We start from the raw sequence: 23,388 nt of genomic DNA on the forward strand, positions 1-23,388 counted from the left end.
AAAACTGGGGGGATAAAACTAATTAGCCTAAGTTCTGGGAGGTAAAGCTAGAAAACTATTAAAAGGACAAAAGATAAAGAAGTCTTGGAGGGGTAAAACTAATTGGACTAAGTTCTGGGGGGTAAAGCTAGAAAACTGAAAAAAAAAATCGAGACAAATCCCCAAATCAAAACCCTAAACCCGAGAAAATGATTCGTATTGGTAATTTGGGATGTTAAGTCGAATGGGGCTTCTGTCAGTGGATCATGGCTTGGGGTCTTGTTACAAGTCCCTTTGGTTGAAGTTGCAAAACTTTGTATTGAGGGTACTGGTTTGTTGTATAACTATTAAGCCTCTAAGAAAATTGTTGGTTGAAATGATGTACTTATATTGAGTTGGTATATTTGGATGATGTGCTTGTTCTCACAAGGTCACTAGTTAATAGAAGTCACACACACGTGATAGACTGATAGGGTAAACATTGAGCTATTTGCTTGGAGCTAATAGGAATATTGTGTGCGAGTATGTTTAGACTTCTGGTGATACTTGTCTAAATTGGTGAACATATGTTGGAGGAGTCTTAGGGCATCACCAATGGGACCTTTATATGGCCCTCTATCTTCAAATATAAAGGAACAATACGAAAATGGGCTTCCAATGCAAGCTCTATATGGCCCTCTATAGTTATCATCCTTTAAAACTGTCTCTATTTCTATCACATTTATTGAGGGCCGGTCCGTTTCGCGACTTAAAAGAAATACGCCCGAAAACATTTCAATGGGTAAAAACCTAGCGTAGTTGGTAGAAGGTGTTCCTGGAATGGGTAACTTCCCAGGTTCGAGTCCCACACCCAAAAACTTTGATTTTTTTAAACTGTTTTGAGTTCCAAAAGGCTGGAATTGTAGAAATAAAAAAAATGTTCTTGCTAAGAGTCGAACCCACACCGTGCCCACCCTGGAGATTATTCTGGTCACAAACTTTGCCACTAGTCCATTGAAAACCAGATCGTTCATTGCCTTGGGATTTTAATTTTGATTATAAAGGTTGCGTTGGAGAACCCATGATTTAGAGGTCCTTCATACCAAAGTCTCTCCTTCAACCTAACCTTTAAAATGGTGATGTGGCCCTCTATTTTGAGGGCCTGCATTGGTGATGCCCTCATAGCCTTAATAGGAGGTGCGTCCTTTTTGATGACAGTGAAAGTAGTCAGATTTCACTTGGTTACATGTAGACTTTAAGTCATAAACCTCAAGGCAATGCAAAGCGACTTGCACCTTGGAGCCTCGTGGCAGTAGAAGAGAGGCTTGGTTGTGTCATGAAATGTATGTTTTTTGTTTTGCGGCATTAAAAGGCATATGGTAAATAATCAGTGTAGCTCTTTGAAGCTTATGCTTCATTTATCATGAGCTTTTAAAATGTAAGCCTCACCGAAGCCTATGCCTTTTTCGGTTGAGTTATCCCTCACATGAGGAGAGAAAATAGAGCCGACGTAAACGGGCTAATTCGGCATGACAGACAAGTCGAGAGCTACCAAGACTCAGATAGATAGGCGCTGACAAGGCCAGTTCCAAGAGACTAGAGGCGACCAGCGCTCATAGAGGGGCGACCCGCTTTAGTCTCGATAGATTGGCCTTTCAGCGCTCAGTCTAATTTTCATGGGCTTTGCTACAGTACCCGCGAAATTTGGTTTTTGGAGATAAAACCAAAAATCAAGGTTTTGAAAAAACTAACCAAAAACAAGTCAGAAGGATTGGAATCCAGACAAAAACAAAGAGAGAGAACCTTTACAGAGATACAACCCTGTAAAGAGATAAAAGTGATCTAGTAAGGTGAGAGACTGAAAGGAGAGATTGTAATCTTCCTTCCCACTTTATTAAGAACTGGCTCTTGTGGAAGTAGGCATCATTGGCCGAACCACGGTAAATCTTTGTGTTGTGGTTTGCTTCTACTGATTTACATTATTATCTGTTGTTAATAGTTGTTTAGCGAGTTGGGCATGTTAGTATAGGTTGTAGTTGATATTTAGATTTTGTCGGAGTTGAATTGTGTTCAAATACAAGTTATCCGTGGTAGAGGGGAATCGATTGGTATTGGTATAATCCCCAACAAGTGGTATCAGAGCCTTGGTTAGAATAGCCTAGGGTGTTATCCGAATCTTGGTCAGAAGGTGTTTGATGAAATTCCTGAGAGAAGATTTGAGGTTAAATAACTTGTAGAGATGGACCATTCCGTGAACACTCGTATGATGAGTCTGAATAGGAAGAACTACACCATCTGGAAAGCCAAGATGGAAGACTTGCTATACTGCAAGGACTTGGCACTTCCCATTGAGAATGAGGGAGTAAAACCAGAAAAGACTGATGAGGCTGAGTGGAAAAAGCTTGACAGAAAAGCGATTGGATACATTCGACAGTGGATTGACGACAGTGTCTTTCACCATGTGGCCCAAGAGACTACAGCCTTCAGTCTATGGAAGAAACTCGAAGACCTTTATGAGAGGAAGTCGGGTGGAAACAAAGTGCTAGTCGTTAAGAAGTTTGCAGACACGAAGTACCAAGAAGGTTCTTCAATGTCTGAGCATCTTAATGAAGTACAGAATATCATCAATCAGATGCATTTGATGAAGATCAATTTGGGAGGCGAAGTTGAGGCTTTGTTTCTATTAGGCTCTAACCGAAAGTTGGGAGACATTAGCGGTTTCTCTACATGGAGCAGCCAATGATGGAATTGTTACCATGGAGATGGCTACCACGCCTTTGTTGAATGAGGAGACTAGAAGGAGTGCAAAAGAAGCGGCTCTTCTCACTCGTGAGATCCTTTTCACGAGAAACGGGGAGAGGTCGAAACGTAAAACCATCTCGTTCTAGAGGTGATGACGTATAAATCTAGGGGTGAAGCTAGAACTCCTAAGACAGAGGCAATGTTACTATTGTGCTTACAAAAGGCCACTTCAGATATGAGTCGCGAGTAAATTAACGAAGAGGGATGAGAAGAATAACCGCGGTACATGAAGACATGGTGCGAGGAACGGAAACACAGTGCAGAGATACTCACCGCACTAGTCGATCGACCTAGTGGGAATCAGGTCGGTGTGGTGTGTCTTTGTCGCCTTAGTACCTCATGTCGATACTGAGTGGGTGATAGATCTGAGGAGCATCTTATCATGTCACACCGCACAAAGGATTCTTCACTACCTACGCCGTGGTGAATATGGTGAAGTAAGGATGGGTAATGATGGAGTCTCAAGATTATAGGCATTGGAGATGTTCATGTAGAAACCAATGTCGGCTACACCTTGACACTCAAGGATGTAAGATATGTCCCCGACATACGGTTAAGCCTAATTTCGTTTGGGAAATTAGATGACGATGGCTTTGTAAACTCGTTTGGTAACGAGGTATGGAAACCGGAAAGCAGAGGTTCCATTCAGAGCAGGTTTGAGGAAAGAAAACTTGCTCTCTTTACAAAACACACGCTAGTTTTGTGTAAAAAGCGCGAAACGCGTAAGAAGAAAAAGCTTCATCCGAATCGGTGGCACAAAGACCGCGGTCACGTACGGGCATAAAAGGGATGGAAGTTCTTGCTAAGCAAAAGGTCATGCCGGACATTAAAGGTACACATTTAAATACATGTACTCATCTGTTTGGTAGGAAAGCAACACAGGGTGTCTTTCCAAAGATCCCGATCTCATAGAAAGGACACCGCCCTCGAGCTAGTGCAATACGCACTTATGTGGTCCTATGAGAGTGAAGTCCCACCGGGGAGCCGTACTTTTGACATTCATTGATGATCGTCAAAAGAAAGATATGGGCCTATAGTCCGAAGAAGACCAAGGATGAAGTACTTGCGTGTTTGAGAAATTCCACAAAGATGGTGGAAAGAGAGACTGGGGAAGTTGTTGAAGTGTATTCGCCAAATAATGGGGGTGAGTACATTGGGCCATTTGAAGAGTATTGCCGAGTCATGGGATTCGGCATGAAAGCGCACCGTTCCCAAGACACCGCAAATGTAATGGAATAGCGAGAGAATGAACCGCACCATAGAGAGAGGATGAGATGCATGCTATCTCACTCTAAGCTACCTAGAAGCTACCGGGTAGAAGCAATGCGACTGGTAGTGCATGTGATCAACATGTCGTAAAGAAAAAGCCTCCGAATAGTGATTATCCGAGAGAGTATGGTCAAAGGCGAGAGATGTTGATTATGGATACTTGGTGGTATTTGGGTGCGTGGCATTTGTGCATATTCCGAAGGATGAGAGATCCAAGTTTGATGACAAAGCCAAGCGCCAGCATTTTTCCGGGTTATGGAGATGAAAAGTTTGGTTACAAACTCTATGATCCGATTAACAAGAAGGTAACCGAAGTCGAGATGTTGTGTTCTTAGAAGACCAAACCATAGTAGACTTTGAGGAGGTGAGAAGCTACTGAGGCTTTCACCAATGATCTTGTTGATTGAGAAACGAAGTTCCTATGTGGAACGTCGCGAGGAAGGCATTGAGAATGCAGAGAACCATGAGTTTGAAGCTCATGATGAGAATCCTATTGCTCATGATGGGATAGAACCTATTGGTATAGAAGATGCGGATGAGATGCATGAACCACCACCGAGAAAGCAAGAAGAAGTGCAACCTCCCGAGGCACCGCCAGATAGGGCAAAGGAGGTCCGATTGAGGAGAATAGCTTCAACGGTATCCACCACATAATGCACGCGCTACTATCGGATGGTGGAGAACCTATGTACTATCAAGAGGCACTTGAAGGTACGCACAAAGAAAAGTGGTTGAATGCCATGCATGACGAGATGGATTCTTTGCATAAGAATCACACTTACGAAAGTTAGTTGAGAAACCCACAGGGAGAAAAGTTCTCAAGAATAAGTGGATATACAAAGTCAAGCATGAGGAGAACAATCCTCACCCAAGGCATAAAGCTCGCCTTTGTGAAGGGATTCGGCCAAAGAAAAGGGATTGACTTTGATGAGATTTTTCTCCCCGTGAGTAAAGATGACTTCTATCCGGTGGTATGGGTATGGCCGCAAGTATGAACCTAGAGGTTGAAAGCAGCCTAGATGTTAAGACAGAACTTTTCTTCATGGAGACCTTGAAGAAGATGTCTACATGGACCAGCCAGAGGGTTTGAGGTCAAAGGCAAGGAGCACCTAGTATGCAAGCCGATAAAGAGCTTGTATGGGTTGAAAGCAAGCACCGAGACAGTGGTACATAAAGTTTGACTCCTTTATGGGGCGGCAAGGATACAAGAAGTCCGCCCGATCATTGTGGCGTTTGTTGAGAGATTTCCGGATGGGGATTTCATAGTGCTATTCTTTGTATGTGGATGATATGTTGATAGTTGGCCCAAACATCAACAAGATATCCGTCGAAGAAAGACTTGAGTAAGTCCTTTGAGATGAAGGATTTGAGGTCAAGCAAAGCGATACTTGGGATCACGGATCACCGCGATGACAAAAAAAGTGAGAAGTTGTGGCTTTCAAGAAAGCTACATCGGAAGGTGTTGAAGAGATTCAACATGGATCGCCGCGATCCCGGTTATCCGCTTTGGTGGCCCGCATGACCAAAGAGATGTGTCCTAAGGGTGAGCATGAAAGAGTCGATGGAAAAGATTCCTTATGCATCCGCGATGGGCGATTTGATGTATGCCATGGTGTGTACTAGACCGGATATTGCTTTCGCCCGTTGGGGTAAGCGCATTTCATCAAATCGGGTAAAGAGCATTGGGAAGGTGTTAAGTGGATATTGAGATATCTCAAAGGCACTTCCAAATCGTGTTTGTGTTTTGGTGGAAGTAAGCCCTTACTTGAAGGCGCTAATCGATGCACATGGCGGGTGATGTTGACTTCGATGAAGTCCACCTCCGGTTATCCGGGTTACTTTGTGGGGGAGCGGTTTCTTGGCAATCAAAGTTGCAAAAGTGTGTTGCCCTCTCCACTACGTATTCAGTATATGCAGCCTAATCGAAGTGTTGCAAAGAGTTGCTATGGATGAAGAGGTTCTTCGACGAACTAGGGCTAAAAGCGTAAAACAGTTTGTAGTTCTATGTAGCGGTCGAGGCGCCATTCACTTGAGCAAGAACTGAAGTTTTCATTCTAGATCCAAGCACATACACGCGCGTTATCATTGGATTAGAGAAGTACTTTCGAAGACAAGCATTTCAGGTATCGAGAAGATCCATACCGACAAGAACGGGTCGGATATGATGACCAAAGTCTTACCGAAGGTAAGTTTGATGTTTGTCAGGCTATTGCGGAATGGCAGACACTCCTCCCGTTGATTTGGAAATTGCATGGAGGAAGTTCCTCACCGCTCGGGGGGGAGATTGTTGGAGTTATCCCTCACATGAGGAGAGAAAAAACAGAGTCGACGTAAACGGGCTAATTCGGCATTCCAAGACAAGTCGAGCCACCAAGACTTCAGATAGCGACGACCAGTTCCAAGAATCGATGGCTAAGGCGGCGACCAGGCTCATAGCGGGGCGAATCTCCGGTACATTTCCAAGATATCGCTCTCAAAAGAAAGAGGAAGCGCTTCGCCAGTCTAATTTTCGTGGGCTTTCTTTGCGCAAGACGCTAAATTTGGTTTTGGAGATAAAACCAAAATCAAGGTTTTGAAAAAACTAACCAAAAACAAGTCGGAAAGGATTGGAATCCGCACTAAAACAAAGAGAGAACCTTTACAGAGATACAACCCCAGAAAGAGATAAGAGTGATCTAGTAAGGCTGGAGAGACCGAAATGAGAGATTGTAATCTTCCTTCCCACTTTATTAAGAACGGCTCTTGTGGAAGTAGGCATCATTGGCGAACAACCACTCGTAAATCTTTGTGTGTGTTTGGCTTCTACCGCTTTTACATTATTATCATTGTTGTTAATAGTTGTTTTAATGAAGTTGGGCATGTTAGTATAGGTTGTAGTTGATATTTAGATTTTGTCCGGAGTTGAATTGTGTTCAAATACAAGTTATCTGTGTAGGAGGGGGAATCGATTGGTATTGGTATAATCCCCAACATTTTCACACCTGAAACTGAAAATCTTATGCTTCAGGAGACACACCTCATCTGGCGTCTGACATCTTGACACTTAATCGAATATGTTTATAGAAACTTTTATAAAAATTGCTTGGTATATGTCTGTTTTGTAGAATTCGCACTGCTGGCACTATGAAGAAGTACTACTGTCAGTTTTGGCTCTGTGTTATTCCATTGGACCTAGTTGTTTGTTCCCGTAGCTTCAAAATTTTGGAGTTTGTATATGTGAATGTGTAACATATCACTCCAGAAGTTATTGCTTTAAAGTTTCTTGTTGGTGTGTCCTGGTGAAACTATTCGAGTTATTGAAGTTCTTCAAGTTGAAGATTGTCTTCAACCTGTAGTTAACATAATTCCATTGCAGGTATGATTTCTCCTTGGAAGCATAACATTTATATAGTGACCCCTATTCTCCTTTGTGCTGCACTGCCGCATCAATTAAGCATGCTCTGTATCTTAATCCTCACTGATGTGATACCCATATGATAGTACAACGTAGTACAACTATACAAGTATGTAGCTTAAAATTATTGGTAAAATACTTGGATGGAAGCATAATGACATTATGTTTCCAGAGTTCCCATGTTCAATGGCTTAGTTTTTCGATGTTACATAAATGTGAACTCAGGGCTATGGCACCAGTGGCTTGCGCAAATTGTTCGTCATATTCTTAAGAAGATGTATCATTTTTTTTGTCTGATGAAGATGCATTTTAGTTATGTGCATGTCAGAAACTTAGTTTGTGTAGGTTATACACTTGTTCCCATATTTCAACTACTTTGGGTTGCATTTGGCATTGCTTCAAGATTTAAACAGCTTTTCCTCGAGAATTTACAGCACAGGGGACCATATACATGTAACTTTGTACTTTTAGTCCGTCATAATAGTAGTTTTCTTTTAGATGCTTCTGCTGATTGCTTTTTATGTATACTCTTAGAGTCTTAGAGCATCTCTAGGTAGTGGAGGCATCAAGTGCCATCTTTGAGTCCAAATTTGAGAACAAACATCATCAAACAATGACTAATTCTAGATGGTAGAAACAAATCTAGTTAATAGTGGGACCTATTTTCATTAAAAAACAAATTTTGTTAAAAGTGGGTTTCAAATTAGTTTTTTTAATTATTAAAACTTTTTTTTTTTTTTGCCTAACAAAGTGGTAAGAGTTGCCCTAAAAAAAGCCCACACGACTCCCACTGTTGCTCAAGTTGAAAAAAAATAAATAAATAAATAAAAAATGCCATGATAATGGGAGTGTTGCACCGCATCCACAAACGAAATAACAAATTTTTCTCTACGGATACGGCTAGACATTTGATGCTTCCATGTTTGTCTCTACTTAAAATTGGATTTTGGTGAAATTCCAAATGGTGGAGGCAAATGCCTCACCTAAAGAGGCTCTTACATAAAAGTATATTGATTTTGTAGCTTTTTGTTCCTTGTAGTGGAGTGAGTGAGTGACTAAATTGAATTTGTGTAATTTTCTCATTTTTTGTAGATATCTCTTTCATGTATGTAATTGTTTTGCTGTTCCTGTTCCTTGTAAGTTTAACTTTTTCTTTTCTTTTCCAAACAATAAATTTTCTCTTGAAGGACATACTCGCGCTCTTTTTTAATTGCCCCTTATGTATGTTATAAAATGGCATGTTTACCCTTGTCATAACTTGCACGTGAAATGAAATTATATCTGAAGTAAAAAATCAACGGTTTAGATGTTAGATGTTACGTTGGTGAGATCGCGGGAAAACATAATATGATTCTTCCTCTCTCGTCATCACTTCATTTCATCTCTCCATCAACACATCATTACTTTCATCGAATATGGTTCCGATTGTTGTTGTTGCTCAGTTCGATAGTTGTGTTCAAGCTTCAGTTCGTTGGAAGGATTAGTTTAGCTTGCAGAAAGGTAAGTCTTTTATCAAGGTCTTTTTTGGGGCACATCAAAGAAAACTTCAGCCCAAAGTCCCAAACATTAATTCACCTCGATTGAGGGCAAATCTCAATCACCACTAATTGCTACAATAACTAGGCAAGTATAGTTGTGTTAGTTTCATATTCGTTGAAATTTGTATAACTTTTTCTGGTTATAATTTGAACTCAAGTAGTGTAGTGATCGATACACGTACGTTTCAAGTGTTTCAGCGGCCAAAATCCTTATATCTCCAACTGTTGGTATATATGGCAAGCATGTACATTGGGTAACAGAGAGTAACTCTCAATGACAAAACAAAAATAAAAATCACTCTCAATTAAAACCACATTTTTTAATCACTCACAAGGACCGGATATATAAAAAGTCAAGTATATTCTTGATGCCAAATAAAAAACGGCTCGGGTAGATGTAAAGTCAATTATACCCCTTATACAAAATAATAAATGACCCAATATATACATATTTGAGGTATGAACAATCATTGTTCATATATCAATATTGTTGATACTTCAACATGAGTTATGAACAATTATTGTTCATACCTCAACATAATATATGAACAGTCAGAACACCTATTGAAGTATGATACATCAACATAAGATATGAACAATCATATATTGTTCATACCAAAACGACAGAAATGGTAAAATTGAAAACCATTTATTTCAAATATAGGCTATTTGGTTTTCTAGGTTATTTTCACCCGAAAATTGTCCTTGTAAGTGATTTTAAAAAAAGATTGTTCTAGAATCCAATTAGACTATTTTCTATTTTCTTATATTGGGTAATTGATTTGACTATTTCCAAATCCAATTAGAAACATCAAACACGCACAGCCCAGGTATGTTGTTTGGTTTTAGGAAACCATTTGATATATGTTTCACACAGTTTCGCTCTTTTGGTACTCCAAATTTGTTTAAAAGTTGGAATTGGTATCATAAACTGATTGTATCCCATACGTGCTTGACATGGGTGATGGGCTATATATACCCCACTGTGAGAGCTACTTAGTGAGTTTCAATTTTGTACCGAAATTTTATGAGTTCAATTGCGTGATTTTATCTAGTCCTATTGGTGAGTGATTGTATATTCTATTTGTTTTTTGTCTTGATTTATAAAACTTTTCCATTTTTTACTTGGTAGATTAGGCTAAGGCCGGATCATCCCGTCTCTACTAAGAGTACTAGCAATGGTGTGCATACGTCAAGCAACAATAGACGATGTACTAGGAATGCAAGCATGCAATCTACTCTGCTTACCCGAAAACTACCCAATGAAAGACTATTTCGACATCATACTCTCATGGCCCCAACTTTCTTACGTAGCAGAAGATTACGGCGGGAAAATAGTAGGTTATGTATTAGTTATATTATATGAAGATGAAGATGAAGAAGATGATGATGATCTATTATATGAAGATGAAGATGACGAAGAAGATTATGATGATGATCTATTATATGAAGATGAAGATGACGAAGAAGAAGAAGAAGAAGGAGAAGAAGAAGAGGAGGAAGAAGAAGAAGGTAGTGGATGTCGTCTGCAAGGATACATTCAATCACTAGCTGTTCTACGAACTCATAGAAAACTCGGGTTAGCAACGAAATTAATGACAGTTGCACAGAATGCAATGGAACAAGTGTATTCTGTTGAAAAAGTTGCGTTACATTGTAGGACAAATAATAGCCCTGCGCTTAATTTATATACGAAGAAGTTTGGTTACGAGATTTGTAAGACTGAGGAGCACGGTGAAGATGCTTATTATTATATGGTACGGTCGTTGGTTACTCCTCAAAAAGCACATTGGGGTGATTCTCATCCGTTGTATCGTCTTTGTGAGTTGATGATTAGCGTCGCAAACAAGTCTGTCCAAAGCCTGTTTCCCTCAGGGCTACGCCGTCTTGTAGTGGAAAACTACCAGATTCATCGACTTATGTGGAGATTTTGATGATCTCACAATGTGTATTACACTATATTACCTACTGCTACTGTTATCCCATTCACGAGAACGTGATTCTGTTGATTATTAGTTCATTCAGTTTTCTAATTTGTTTCAGTATGATTCTCTTAAGTAAACTAAAGATCTGGGCTACCACGAGGATATCCCTATAGGGATGAGTGTTTCGAGACCGTTGGATCTTTGTTTTTTATTTTCGGACCGTTAGATCTCGGATCCAACGGTCTCGGCTGGCATCCCTATGGAAAAATATTATTGGAATTTGATCCAATCATAAACAATTACTTGCACAGTCACCCTTTCGTGATGACCTTCGTTCTTGCATAAATTGGGCACTACTTCACCACATTCTCTATTTTCCCATGCTAAATTACTAAGGGCATTTCTAATAGGGAGTGTAAAATTACACCTCCACATAGGCGCCACATAGGTGTCATTAGGATTTTACAACTCCAATTATAAATTGTTGTAGAGTTCATAAATATCCACTCTCTATTGTTCCCAATGGAAAAGTGTAAAAAAATTCAATTTTAATCTCGGATGACAGTTGAAGTGACGTCTCTCTTTAAATTAAAGTGGGACGTCACTTCAAATGTCGTCCGAGTTTAAAATTTTCAAATTTTCAAGTGTCCTTCTTTAGAAATAGGGACGACACTCCAAGTGACGTCCGAATTTTTTTTTACTCAGACGTATGTTCGAGTGTCGCCTAGGCTTTTTATTAGCTGATAGCGAGAGGGGAATTTTCCCACCCTCTCTATCAACTAATACTCTATTACCTACGCTATAACACCCCCATTGGAAAGAGTTTTTTGACATTTGGAGTATAAAATTTCCACTCTATATGGTTTACACCCCCTCTCCCATTAGAGATGCCCTCACTAGTCGGTCTGTACCCAAAAGTCTATCCAGGCCCAGCCCAACCCAAAAGTCTATATCTCGGCCCAGTCCGACCTAAAAAGCCCACTTTAAAACACACAAGTACACAACTTCCCCAAATCAAAACCCTAACCCTAGAAAAATGGTGTGCATACGTCAAGCAACAATAGACGATTTACTAGCAATGCAAGCATGCAATCTACTCTGCTTACCGGAAAACTACCAAATGAAATACTATTTCTACCACATATTATCATGGCCACAACTTCTGTACGTGGCAGAAGATTACGGTGGGAAAATTGTAGGATACGTATTAGCTAAAATGGAAGAAGAGAGTACTGAGTGTCATGGACATATTACTTCCTTAGCTGTTGTTAGGACACATAGGAAACTTGGGTTAGCTACCAAGTTAATGACAGCTGCACAGAATGCAATGGGTGAAGTGTTTGGTGCTGAGTATGTTAGTTTACATGTTAGGAGAAGTAATAGGGCTGCGTTTAATTTGTATACGGAGACGTTGGGTTATAAGATTCATGATATTGAGGCTAAGTATTATGCTGATGGGGAAGATGCTTATGATATGAGGAAGATGTTGAAGGGGAAGCAGAATCATGGGCATGGTCACGGACATGGACATGGGCATGGTCATCATCATCATGGTGGTGGGTGTTGTGGTGGGGCTAGTGTGTCGAAGAGGGGGGAGGGGAAATCGGCTGGTGGGGAGTGATTTTATGTTTTGAAGGTAATGTTGGGTTGGGAGATATTGGGTTTTGTTTGTTGGTCTTTTGTTATGTTAGTAGTTTGATGAATTTCGGGTTTTTAAATTAATGATGTAGTAATGGTAAGTTATTATGGTTTAAATTATGTTGAACGTGAATTATTATTCAATGATGTAGTAATGGTGGATTATTGTGCTTTTTAATTATATGGAAAATGTTGAATTATCGATTGGAATTTCGATGGGTGTTAATTGTATTGTCTTGTTTGTTTTGATTAGTAACATGGTGATGATGTTATATTGTGCTCTCTGTGTGAGTGTTGGAATAGTTTTTCTTCTGTTTTGGATATGTTGAGCTTGCATGTTAATGTAGCGTAATAGTTCTGTAAGCGTAAGTGGCTGGATTTTCCTTGACTTTCTTGGTTTCGCCTTAAAATCAAACGTTTGTCCAAAGCTCAAACATCAAGAACCAAAATATAATAAAAAAATAAAAAAATGAAAATGAAAACTCACACATAGTGCGCTCTGCGTTCAAAGAGAGAGAGAGAAAAGTGATTCAAAGTAGAAATTCACAAACCCTAACTTCAATTCAATTACTTATTAGGTAAGCTTATTTTATTTTAGTTAATTATTACTATTGTTGTTGTTGTTGAAAAGAAGGCCATGAATAATAATAATACTTCATCTGGTTGTTATGATAAATCTAAAGTACTTGATGGAAAGCCTTTAAGAACATTAGCACCATTATTTCCATCTCCACCTAATTTGTCATCACAAACATCATCCCCTTTTGTTTGTGCGCCGCCTTTTGGACCTGTTCCGAATGGGTATAATCCATTTTACCCATTTTACAATACTAATGACCAACCCCAGAGTCAAACTCCTTTTCAACAACAACCACCAATTCAGCAAATTGCTCCATTTGGAACTACACCGCCTCCTCGACCTCGACCGCCTTTTGGTACTGCTGGCCCGTCTAGTAATAAGTTTAAGAATAAGTTGGTAGATGGTGGTCAGGGTAATAGTTGTGGAAGGGAGGAATCTGTAGATAATGGGTGGAGTGATAATATGTGAAAGTTTGATGAAATGCAAAGTGGGCATAGAGTTAATCCTGCCAGATCGCCTTCTCTAGTTAATGTTTCTAGTAGTGTTGGAGAAGGGACTAGTAATGGAGTGCAGAAGGGAAGTCATAAGAAAGTTAAGAGAAATGGCGAGATTACGTTTTTGCACCGCAGATGGTGATGTTGAATCGGTTGGGGAAGTTCGGATGAAATTTGATGCGCTTAGACGGAGGTTCTCTCAGCTTGAAGATGCTAAGGAAACAAGTTGTGGTAATAAACGGGCTGATTTAAGAGCTAGTACAGTGTTGATGAACAATGGGATTCTAGCGAATACAAGGAAAAGGATTGGAGCTGTTCCTGGGATTGAGATTGGGGGCATCTTCTTTTTCAGAATTGAGATGTGTTTGGTTGGATTACATGCTCCAAGTATGGCTGGGATCGACTACATGAATCTCAAGTTTGACCGTGAAGAAGAACCTGTGGCTATAAGCATTGTATCGTCTGGAGGGTATGAGGATGATGTCGAAGATAAGGATGTGCTGATTTATAGTGGTCAGGGCGGGGTATCTAAGAGGAAAGACAAGAAGGAAAAGGAAGCAGGTGATCAAAAGCTTGAAAGGGGTAATCTTGCTCTAGAGAGAAGCTTACACCGAGGTAATGAGGTTAGAATAATACGTGGTATGAGGGACCTGGTGAATGTTACTGGAAAGATTTATGTCTATGATGGCCTCTACAGAGTTCATGAGTCGTGGACGGAGAAAGGGAAGTCAGGCTGCAATGTTTTTAAGTATAAGTTGCTTAGAATACCTGGGCAGCCTGAGGCTTTTGTTATCTGGAAATCAGTTCAGCAATGGAGGGATAATGTCAGTTCTAGGCCTGGGCTTATATTGCCTGACCTAACTTCAGGTGCGGAAAAATTACCTGTCTCTCTCGTAAATGATGTCGATTATGAGAAGGGGCCTGCCCATTTCACATATTCGCGTACTCTCAAGTACTCAAAACCAATCAAGTCAATGGGTCCATCTGTTGGTTGTAGTTGCCAGAGCACATGCCTACCTGGCGATCCCCATTGTTCATGTGTTATGAAAAATGGTGGCAGTCTACCACACACTGCCAATGGTGTTCTTGTAGTACGGAAACATGTGATTCATGAGTGTGGTCCCTCATGCAAATGCTATCCTAATTGCCGAAATCAGGTGTCTCAAAATGGTCTGAGAGTCCGATTGGAGGTTTTTAAGACTAATGATAGAGGTTGGGGTCTGCGCTCATGGGACCCAATCTGTGCTGGTACATTTATTTGTGAGTATGCAGGCGAAGTAGTAGATGAAGTTAAGGTTGGGGTTGATATGGACGGAGACGAAGAAAATGAGTATGTCTTTGACTCTACCTGTGACATTGATGATTCTTTTGAATGGAATTATGCGCCTGAATTACTGGATGAAGAAAGACACGAGGCACGTGGTCCCCAATTATCTTTGGTTATAAGTGTGAAACATTCAGGGAACGTGGCTCGTTTCATGAACCACAGCTGCTCACCAAATGTCTTCTGGCAGCCAGTTTTATATGACCACAGCGACGAATCCTTTCCTCATATTATGTTTTACGCAATGAAACACATACCTCCCATGACAGAACTGACATATGATTATGGACTTTGTGGGACATACTTTAGGAATATGCAGAGAAGGGTGTGTTTGTGTGGATCTTACAAATGCAGAGGATTTATTCACTAAGTTCCTGAAACAAAAGATTAGAGCTATGGAGGCTCTCTGTGTACTTCTTTAAAAGGTCAGGGATCTCTCAACTTGTATCTGTTTGCACTGTTTGCTACTGTCTCTTACTGCCTTTTTCCTATTGGCCTCTGTACTTGCTTTTAACAATTTATGCTTTTATGAAATTTTCAAATGCTTGTTTGCTTGCGGTCTTTGAGTTTATCAACCATATCTAGATTGATCAGGATAAAACTACCTTGAATACAACTTTACTACAATGTGGGATTGTGAATTTGTGATTCATTATCCTAGTGAATGACATAATGGCATGTACAAAGTGTGTGAATGGTTACATAAAAGTTTAGGGTCCAAGGTGTAGGGATTCTATTATATACATACCATCTTGAAACTTGTGTATTACATTGCATTTTAATGGCGCACGCCAGTCGATATACATAAACGCCAGAAAAAATAAAAATAAAATGAATTAATAAAATGGCTGAGTGTGTTTTGCAGAATTGCAGGAGACATTTTCTATTTGATTAATTTATTATTTTATCGTTTTATTTATCATTTATACTTTTTTTCATGTCATAATGCCATAGCTTATATACCTTAAGTAGGTCTACATCTAGAAAATTCTCGGGGATGTTTCAAATGGTACTTGTCCTCTAAGGAAAGATTGAAATTTGAAAATAGCGAAATTTTGTTTCAAAAAGCATTTGAGGCATGGATAGATATAGACAATCTGTTGTTATTTTGCATGGTGTTTGTCTTCTACTGGAAATCCTGTAATTGGAGTAAGTTTCTGTTGACAGAGTTGGCTGATTTTATTTCAGTATGAATCAGTCTCTGTAAGTTGGGAAATGAAAATCTGCCTGAATTATGGATCTTAGATCAATTTTATGATTCTAAAATGTGGAATAACTGTGCATGAGACAAAGAGAACCAGGCTTTTCAAAATGATTACTGCGGCTTTCAAACTGAAACATCCTGATAGTTTTCAGTATGATAAGCTCGAGTTGTCACGAACCTCGGTGTTCTGATATGATTTGTTTCATATTTTCATCTCAACACATCATCCAATTTGGTCTTGGGCGCGGAGTTTTTATTGTCAATAAAAGCATTGCAGGCATCAATGGCTTGAAAATGTAATGTTGAATCCAACTCAGTCTCTCAAGTGGCCCTCTTTGCTAATTTGTTAATGAATATCAATACACTTTTAATTGCTTATTTGATAATGGAATGTCATTTGCGCTTTCTAAGATTGCACTCTGATTCATTCTACTTATGTTCTACTTATGTATCCAGGTTCTTTTTTGGGATGTTGTAGGTTGTCGTCGAGAAGCTTTGTAGGGGATATCCACCATCAGGGAGTGGTGGTTCTGGCTGTGCAGATGAAGGATGCGCTGCTTTATGCTGCTGGTGTGTCAGGACATGGTAAAGTGAATGGTATCCAGCTTTGCAACTAGGACCACTGAATTAGAATGACTTGATATATATAATGTAATGCAGTTGGATTGGTCATTTATGGAAAAACAAGAAAAAAGGTGTTTTGTCTAAAGGACAAGTTTGGAGTTTTTCTCCTAGGCATTGTTAGAATTAATAAGTAGTTGTTTGTCCTTGGCGAATTGTGGTCCTTTTTTGCAGATAATATATTGAGGATCATGATACTTTCCAAATTATCAAGAAGCCATTTCTTTTGTCAAATTTCTGGTTTATTCCACTTACACAAGTTCAGACACTGGCTTTGAAGAGTGAAAGGCATCAGGTTTTCACTTCGCAGAGCGAAAGTCTGTGAGATTAATCAAGAGATGAAAGTTCACTTCTCTTGTAGTGTAGCTGTGTAGATAGAGTATAGGCTCACAGGGCGTGGAGTTTGCACTTTGCAGAGTGTATGAGCGATGCTTAGTGTCTTGCCATTGAGTTTCCTAATGATTTATCCTTTTTGATTTCAAGTATTGACTTCTACCTTCCCGTAGGGACACGTTTTTTAGTAAGAATACTGTATACGTGGGACTGTGGGAGGGAACTCTGCTCCTCTTTTACACTTCTTGACGTCATATTGCTCCAAATTTTCACGCCTTTTTGTTTCATTAGTCTACAGATGGAGTAATTATATTGTAGAATGGTGCTAAAGAATCAAGGCCCTGAGTGAAACAATGTCCGTAGGGATTATGAAGGCAAAGTATCTGTGTTCTTTTATTGCAGAAGGGAAAAAATAGAAACATAATAGGGAAGACACAACCTCAAGTAAAATCCTGAATCCTTCCCTCTTTAATTTTACCCACTAAGAAATAGTATTGAGGTAATTTCTTGTCCGAATATGGTTGAAGAAAAACTAAATATTTCCCACGGCAATTAGTACTCCTAGTATGATTAAAAACATATGAATTTTGTCAAGTTGAACTCTTCTTGATGGGGTATATTACTGCCTTAGCAATCCCACATAGACCATACTTAGTGTCAGCCACATTGCGTTCCATCCTGATGTATCTATCTCTCCCCATGAATTTTTCACAATCCAATATTTTATACCATTATCTACTCCATTCCCAACAATAGTCATAGAATGGATTGAATCCGATCCACATGGTCCAGTGAAAATACCTGATTTATAGAACGTAAGCGTAAGTGGCTGGATTTTCCTCGACTTTCTTGGTTTCGCCTTAAAATCAAACTTTTGTTTCGCTGATTTAAGGAAAATCTGTAACACAATGGTGCATTGTAATGGTATATATTTAACTCCATTAAGACTACTTGGAGATGTTTGCTAGATGGGGATTCCTGTGCGTTGGTAATTTGGTATGTGGAACTTACACACAGCTAGTCTCAAAAGGGAGAAATGCGTTTTAGGTATTTTGGGAAGAATAGATGTTTAACATGATTTACTCTAGCCATAGTTAGGCCATATGAATACTAGCAAACATGTTACTGTTTTCAGATAATCATTGTTTACTATTTGTTTTCTCTCTGTCTGCACATCGCATCCACAGAAGATGATTCGTATTGGTAATTTGGGATGTTAAGTCGAATGGGGCTTCTGTCAGTGGATCATGGCTTGGGGTCTTGTTACAAGTCCCTTTGGTTGAAGTTGCAAAACTTTGTATTGAGGGTACTGGTTTGTTGTATAAATATTAAGTCTCTAAGAAAATTGTTGGGTGATGGAGCTAGGATATGAATTTTTCTTAAGAATACATACAGTGGTGGCTTTCAAGCGATGGATTATAAGGAAATGATGTACTTATATTGAGTTGGTACATTTGGATGATGTGCTTGTTCTCACAAGGTCACTAGTTAATAGAAGTCACACACGTGATAGACTGATAGGGTAAACATTGAGCTATTTGCTTGGAGCGAATAGGAATATTGTGTGCACTCCATGTTTAGACTTCTGGTGATACTTGTCTAAATTGGTGAACATATGTTGGAGGAGTCTTATAGCCTTAATAGGAGGTGCGTAAGAAAAAACGTGTTGCATTCCGGTAGGATAAGAAGCCTGGATGCACAGATGAGAGGCTTAGAGGACTAAAAAGCATGGATGTTAAAACTTGGTAAGAGAGTGGATAGGTTGAAGGCTAGCTCGGCCACGCCTCTATGTTACAGCGGATAAAGCGTGGCTCAACAACTCGGGCATGCCTATTTAAAGGTGTTTAGATTAATACCAATTACATTCTATTTCTGATTTTTCTAACCCCTAGTATCAATACATGTTCAAATCTAATTAGTTTAACCCCTGCTCGCATGGCTTAAGCTAAGCATTCACGACTTTTTAGTTTCCTTCAAATGCCTCATTCCACATTTTCCAGACAAAATTTTACTACAATGCTACATGTTTTGATCTCATTGTACAACTAACTTTAGTTTGAACAAATTGCAAATGCTAATTAAATACAATTCTTTGTTCAACATTAAACAAACAGTGGTTTCTATAATGCAAGGCTGCAACAACTAAGATTAATTATAATTTTTTGAAAGAGAACGGCATATATGATGTAGGGGAGTGATATTCTCTATCCAGCACGCACCTAACATGGTGGAAATAACACATCGACCTATGGAAACAGGTCGCATCCATGAGCCAGTAGAACGCTACATACAGATCGCAATATCGTGTGAACTACGTTAGGAAGTGACACAGACCCCCTATCCATAAACAATCATGACTAAAGAGTACTTGTACATATCTTGACCGTCGACCATCGATCACGCCGCAGTTAAAGCTACTTGTACGCCACTCCACATCATTCTGGCCAGACTATGAGAACAGGTTCTTCACGTGCCATCCTAATCTCCACCCCACGTTTAGGACACCCTTTACACGTGGAGAGCAAGGATACACGCTCAATCTCTATAAATACCTCTCCTATGAACTACGCCAGACCTGATTCTACTTTCCCCCATAAAACCCAGAGTAAGATACGTAGGCAGTTCACTCTCAAGTCGAACTCGGTCTCATCCAATAACCTATTCCAGTCCTCTAAAGACTGTTTGTAAGGGAAAACCAAATCACACCTTTACATTGGCGCCGTCTGTGGTCTCGATTACTTGAGTAACCAAACCATTTCCAAATAAACCGGTAACTAAAATTCTCAAGCCCACGAAGCATGGCAAGCCTCGAAGCTCAACTCCACCTTCTAGCAGGCCAACTAAGGGGACAGTGAACGAGCAAATAGCCGAAGCTCAAAGAAGAAAACATCACACTCCGCGCACAGGTGGACACACAGAGCCCACTAGGAGTCACCGCAGAGGACGATGTCATCAACGTCAGTCAACAGATCACCGAGCTAAACCAAAGGCTCGACAAAAACGCGGTCAAGAAGGATTCCACTCTGATAGTGCAAAAGATGTTGAAAACCTACCGCGCATCCCCATTTGCTGCTGAAGTACTGCACAAAGTCTCTCCTCCAGACTTTGTCCAACCACGGTTTCGATGTAACGACGTTGACGACATGCCGAGCCAAAGATATAGCACGATATGTTCAAAGTCTTGCCCTCTATAGTGCACCAGAGTTCGACCATCTCCACTGCAGACTATTTTCGGCGAGTCTAAAGGATGGCCCACTCGATTGGTTCTTCTCCCTTGAGGCAGACTCTATAAAAAGCTTCGAACAGCTCACCGACACGTTTCGTCGAAGCCCAAGACGCCCACAACAGGCGTAAGAAGGGTGATCTCAATTCACTCTTCCACTCGCTTCTAGGCAAGGAGGAAACCTCTGACTCCTTCTAAGCCGGTTCAAAATAGAGCTCTTAGACATGGAAAGCGGTCTCAAAGAGTCATTTGCCGCAGGTGGCTTTCACAAACCTTTGCCCGCCCCCATAATACCGACCTAACCGATCGGCTCCGAAAGACCAAACCCGAACGCGGCCGTTTATGCGTATTTTCGAGTAGATAAATACATCAGCCGCTGCAAGAGGGTGCGGAAGCAAGAAGAAGAAGAAAGAAGGAAGAAGGAGAGGTTTACGAGGTAGCATCATCCTCTAGGAAACGACCCGACAACAAGGGCAACCCTCCAAACCCAAACCAAGAAATGATCGAGAATTATTTGTGCGGCTCACCGGATCTCCTAGTTACATACTAAAGAAAATCGCGAAGCCGCCTTTTACCGACCGGAGACAAAGGCAGCCGCAGATCGCCCCGACCGACCCCTCCGCGGCGTTCCATGGCAATTGCCATGAGACCGACGATCTTTGGGGGCTCAAGCATTACTTGCAAGACCGGGTCAAGCCGGGCACATCAAGCAAGACACCAATATACTCGACGGCGAATTCGCCACAAACTCATGGCCCTTGAGAATCAATGGCAGGTCCCCACCCCCGACGAAGCGATCAAGGGTCGCAAAGTCACCCACATGCCAGAGGAAGTTCCGGAGAACGTCCGTCAAGATCGCGTCCGACATCATCAAAGTCGCGCGAGCACGCACTGAGAACCATCCACATGATCACACTCCGGGATGATTCCGCCTCGAAGTTCGGGGGAAAAAAGCTGGCGCGCTAGAGCCCCTCCATGAAGTGTACAACTTTTCTTCACAAGCCGCCCCGCCTGCACGCAGATTCGTATAGAGCGGAGACATCACCTTTTCGAGAGGCCGACCTCAACAAGGTTTGCCTCCCCGATAACGACGCGACTTGTGGTCCACGTCAAAATCGATGGATTGGACCGTCAAGCGAAGTTTTGATCGATCCCGGCAGCTCTTGCGATATTTTGTTCTACCACACGATCCAAGAGATGAACTTGCCAAAGTCGGTCTTCATAGATCCATTGCACCCCTCTTCGATTCAATGGCTCGGGCCGATCCAATAGGAGACTTCATACTCCCCGGGCCTCGGTGGGTTCGGGGAAGACAAGGTCAGCTTCAACACGCGTTTCAGCGTCCTAGATACCAAGTCGTCCTACAACGCCATTCTAGGACGACGGTGGATACATCAGATGCAGGTCGTACCATCCACGTTGCACCAAGTGATCCGTTTTCCTAGCCCAAGGGGAATGATGGAGCTTCGAAGCAATCGGCTCAAGGCCCACCATTGTAACCAGATCATCGCAGCAAACAAGATCGCTAAACTTCCCATCACCGTCAACTATGAACCCACTAGCTATACAATGGCCAAAGACTTAGTGGTCGAGGTGAGAGCCCAAGACCAAAACGTAACCGGGGCTCCAATAAAACTTCCCTCACCGCCCGGATCCCAGATCGCTACCTACCAAAGTTAGCAGTCATACCCAAAGATCGCAAACCCTTGAGGTCGCCCTGCTGAAAACGCCGCGATGCATGCAAACAAAGTATCAAGGTCGCACCACCAGCTCTCATCCAACCAGCGGAGTGGCGACAAACTACCCGGTTTACGTTGTCGCGGCAACAGCAGATCACCTCTCGACCTCGTTGTCGTAACCGTAAGACGCTCCAACTCCTACGGCTATTCCGCCCAATCATCCGACCAACCCAAAGATCGGGCGAAAAGCACAATCTTTCCGAAAGCACTTTCGTACGCGCATTGAACCAAACACCGATTTCGGAAAAGCGGCAAGTGAATTGGGAACGAAGACGAATTCTAAACTCGTCTATGTCGGGCTAACCTCGACCCCACACTTAAAAGCTCATCTTGTAAATTTTTGTCCATGAATAAAGACGTGTTCGCTTTGGTCGATATCGACGCGTTCGGCATCGACCCTAACATTGGCATGCCACCGGTTAAATATCAAACCCCGGTGTCAAACCGGTTCGACAATGACCTAGAAGATTGTCATTACGCTTTCAAAAAGCAATCAACGATGAGGTAGATAAACTCAAACAAGTAAGGTTTCATCCGGAAGGTCGATTACCCAGAGTGGGTCGCAAAACATAGTGGCGATTCGAAAAAAGAATGGTACAATCGGCAAAGCGCCGACTTCACCAACGCCAACCAAGAAACTCCAAAAGACAGCTTCCCACTACCAAGAATCGACCAACTAGTCGACCAGACTTGTGGGCACGAGCTGCTATCATTCATGGATGCATATAGTGGGTACAACCAAATACCACTTGCCGAAGAAGATCAGGAGAAGACCTCATTTCATCGAAAGCAAGGAATTTATTGTTACAATGTTCTCCCATTCGGACTGAAAAATGCAGGGGCGACATATCAACGACTTGTAACCGACATGTTCTAGGACATGTTAGGCGATACCATGGAGGTATACATCGACGATATGGTTGTCAAAAGCAAGAAAGCAGGCGACCACCTCACTCACCTCGAAAGCAAGCGTTCTCGGACTTCAATTTAACCGGAATGAAGTCGAACCCAGAGAAGTGCCTTTTTGGAGCGTCCTCCGAAAAATTTCTCGGTTATCAGGTCTCGCAGCGAGGTATCGAAGTAAATCCAAACCAAATTCGGGCGTTCATCGACATGCCCGACCCAAAACAAAAAGCGGATACAAAAGTTGTCGTATGGTCGCCGTGACTCAACCGATTCATATCAAGAGCATCGGACAAATGCCGACCGTTCTTACAGATACTAAAGAAAGGCGAGCAGTTTTTATGGAACGATCAATGCCACCAAGCATTCTCCACTCTTAAGGAATACCTGATAACACCCCCCGTCTTAGCTAAGCCGACAGACGGAGAAACTCTGGGGCTTTA

General features: G+C 41.2%; 2 protein-coding genes across 4 annotated transcripts; both read left to right on the forward strand.

The window, feature by feature from the left end:
* Window positions 1-11,873: 11,873 nt before the first annotated feature.
* LOC147513569 (N-terminal acetyltransferase A complex catalytic subunit NAA10-like) lies at window positions 11,874-16,902 on the forward strand. 2 transcript variants are annotated; one of them, XM_086596668.1, is made up of 2 exons: window positions 11,874-12,522; window positions 16,583-16,902. In XM_086596668.1, the coding sequence occupies exon 1, from the start codon at window positions 11,923-11,925 to the stop codon at window positions 12,505-12,507; it is 585 nt and encodes a 194-aa protein (XP_086452794.1). In that variant the 5' UTR covers window positions 11,874-11,922; the 3' UTR covers window positions 12,508-12,522; window positions 16,583-16,902. The 2 variants fall into 2 exon arrangements, with proteins under 2 accessions (XP_086452794.1, XP_086452795.1); XM_086596669.1 differs by having other exon boundaries at window positions 16,605-16,902.
* On the forward strand, window positions 13,738-16,902 carry LOC147513570 (histone-lysine N-methyltransferase, H3 lysine-9 specific SUVH1-like). 2 transcript variants are annotated; one of them, XM_086596665.1, is made up of 2 exons: window positions 13,738-15,347; window positions 16,583-16,902. In XM_086596665.1, the coding sequence occupies exon 1, from the start codon at window positions 13,766-13,768 to the stop codon at window positions 15,290-15,292; it is 1,527 nt and encodes a 508-aa protein (XP_086452791.1). In that variant the 5' UTR covers window positions 13,738-13,765; the 3' UTR covers window positions 15,293-15,347; window positions 16,583-16,902. The 2 variants fall into 2 exon arrangements, with proteins under 2 accessions (XP_086452791.1, XP_086452793.1); XM_086596667.1 differs by having other exon boundaries at window positions 16,605-16,902.
* Window positions 16,903-23,388: the final 6,486 nt, after the last annotated feature.

This window comes from Coptis chinensis, chromosome 3 (genome assembly GCF_015680905.1).
Source record: "Coptis chinensis isolate HL-2020 chromosome 3, ASM1568090v1, whole genome shotgun sequence".
Lineage (NCBI taxonomy): Eukaryota > Viridiplantae > Streptophyta > Magnoliopsida > Ranunculales > Ranunculaceae > Coptis > Coptis chinensis.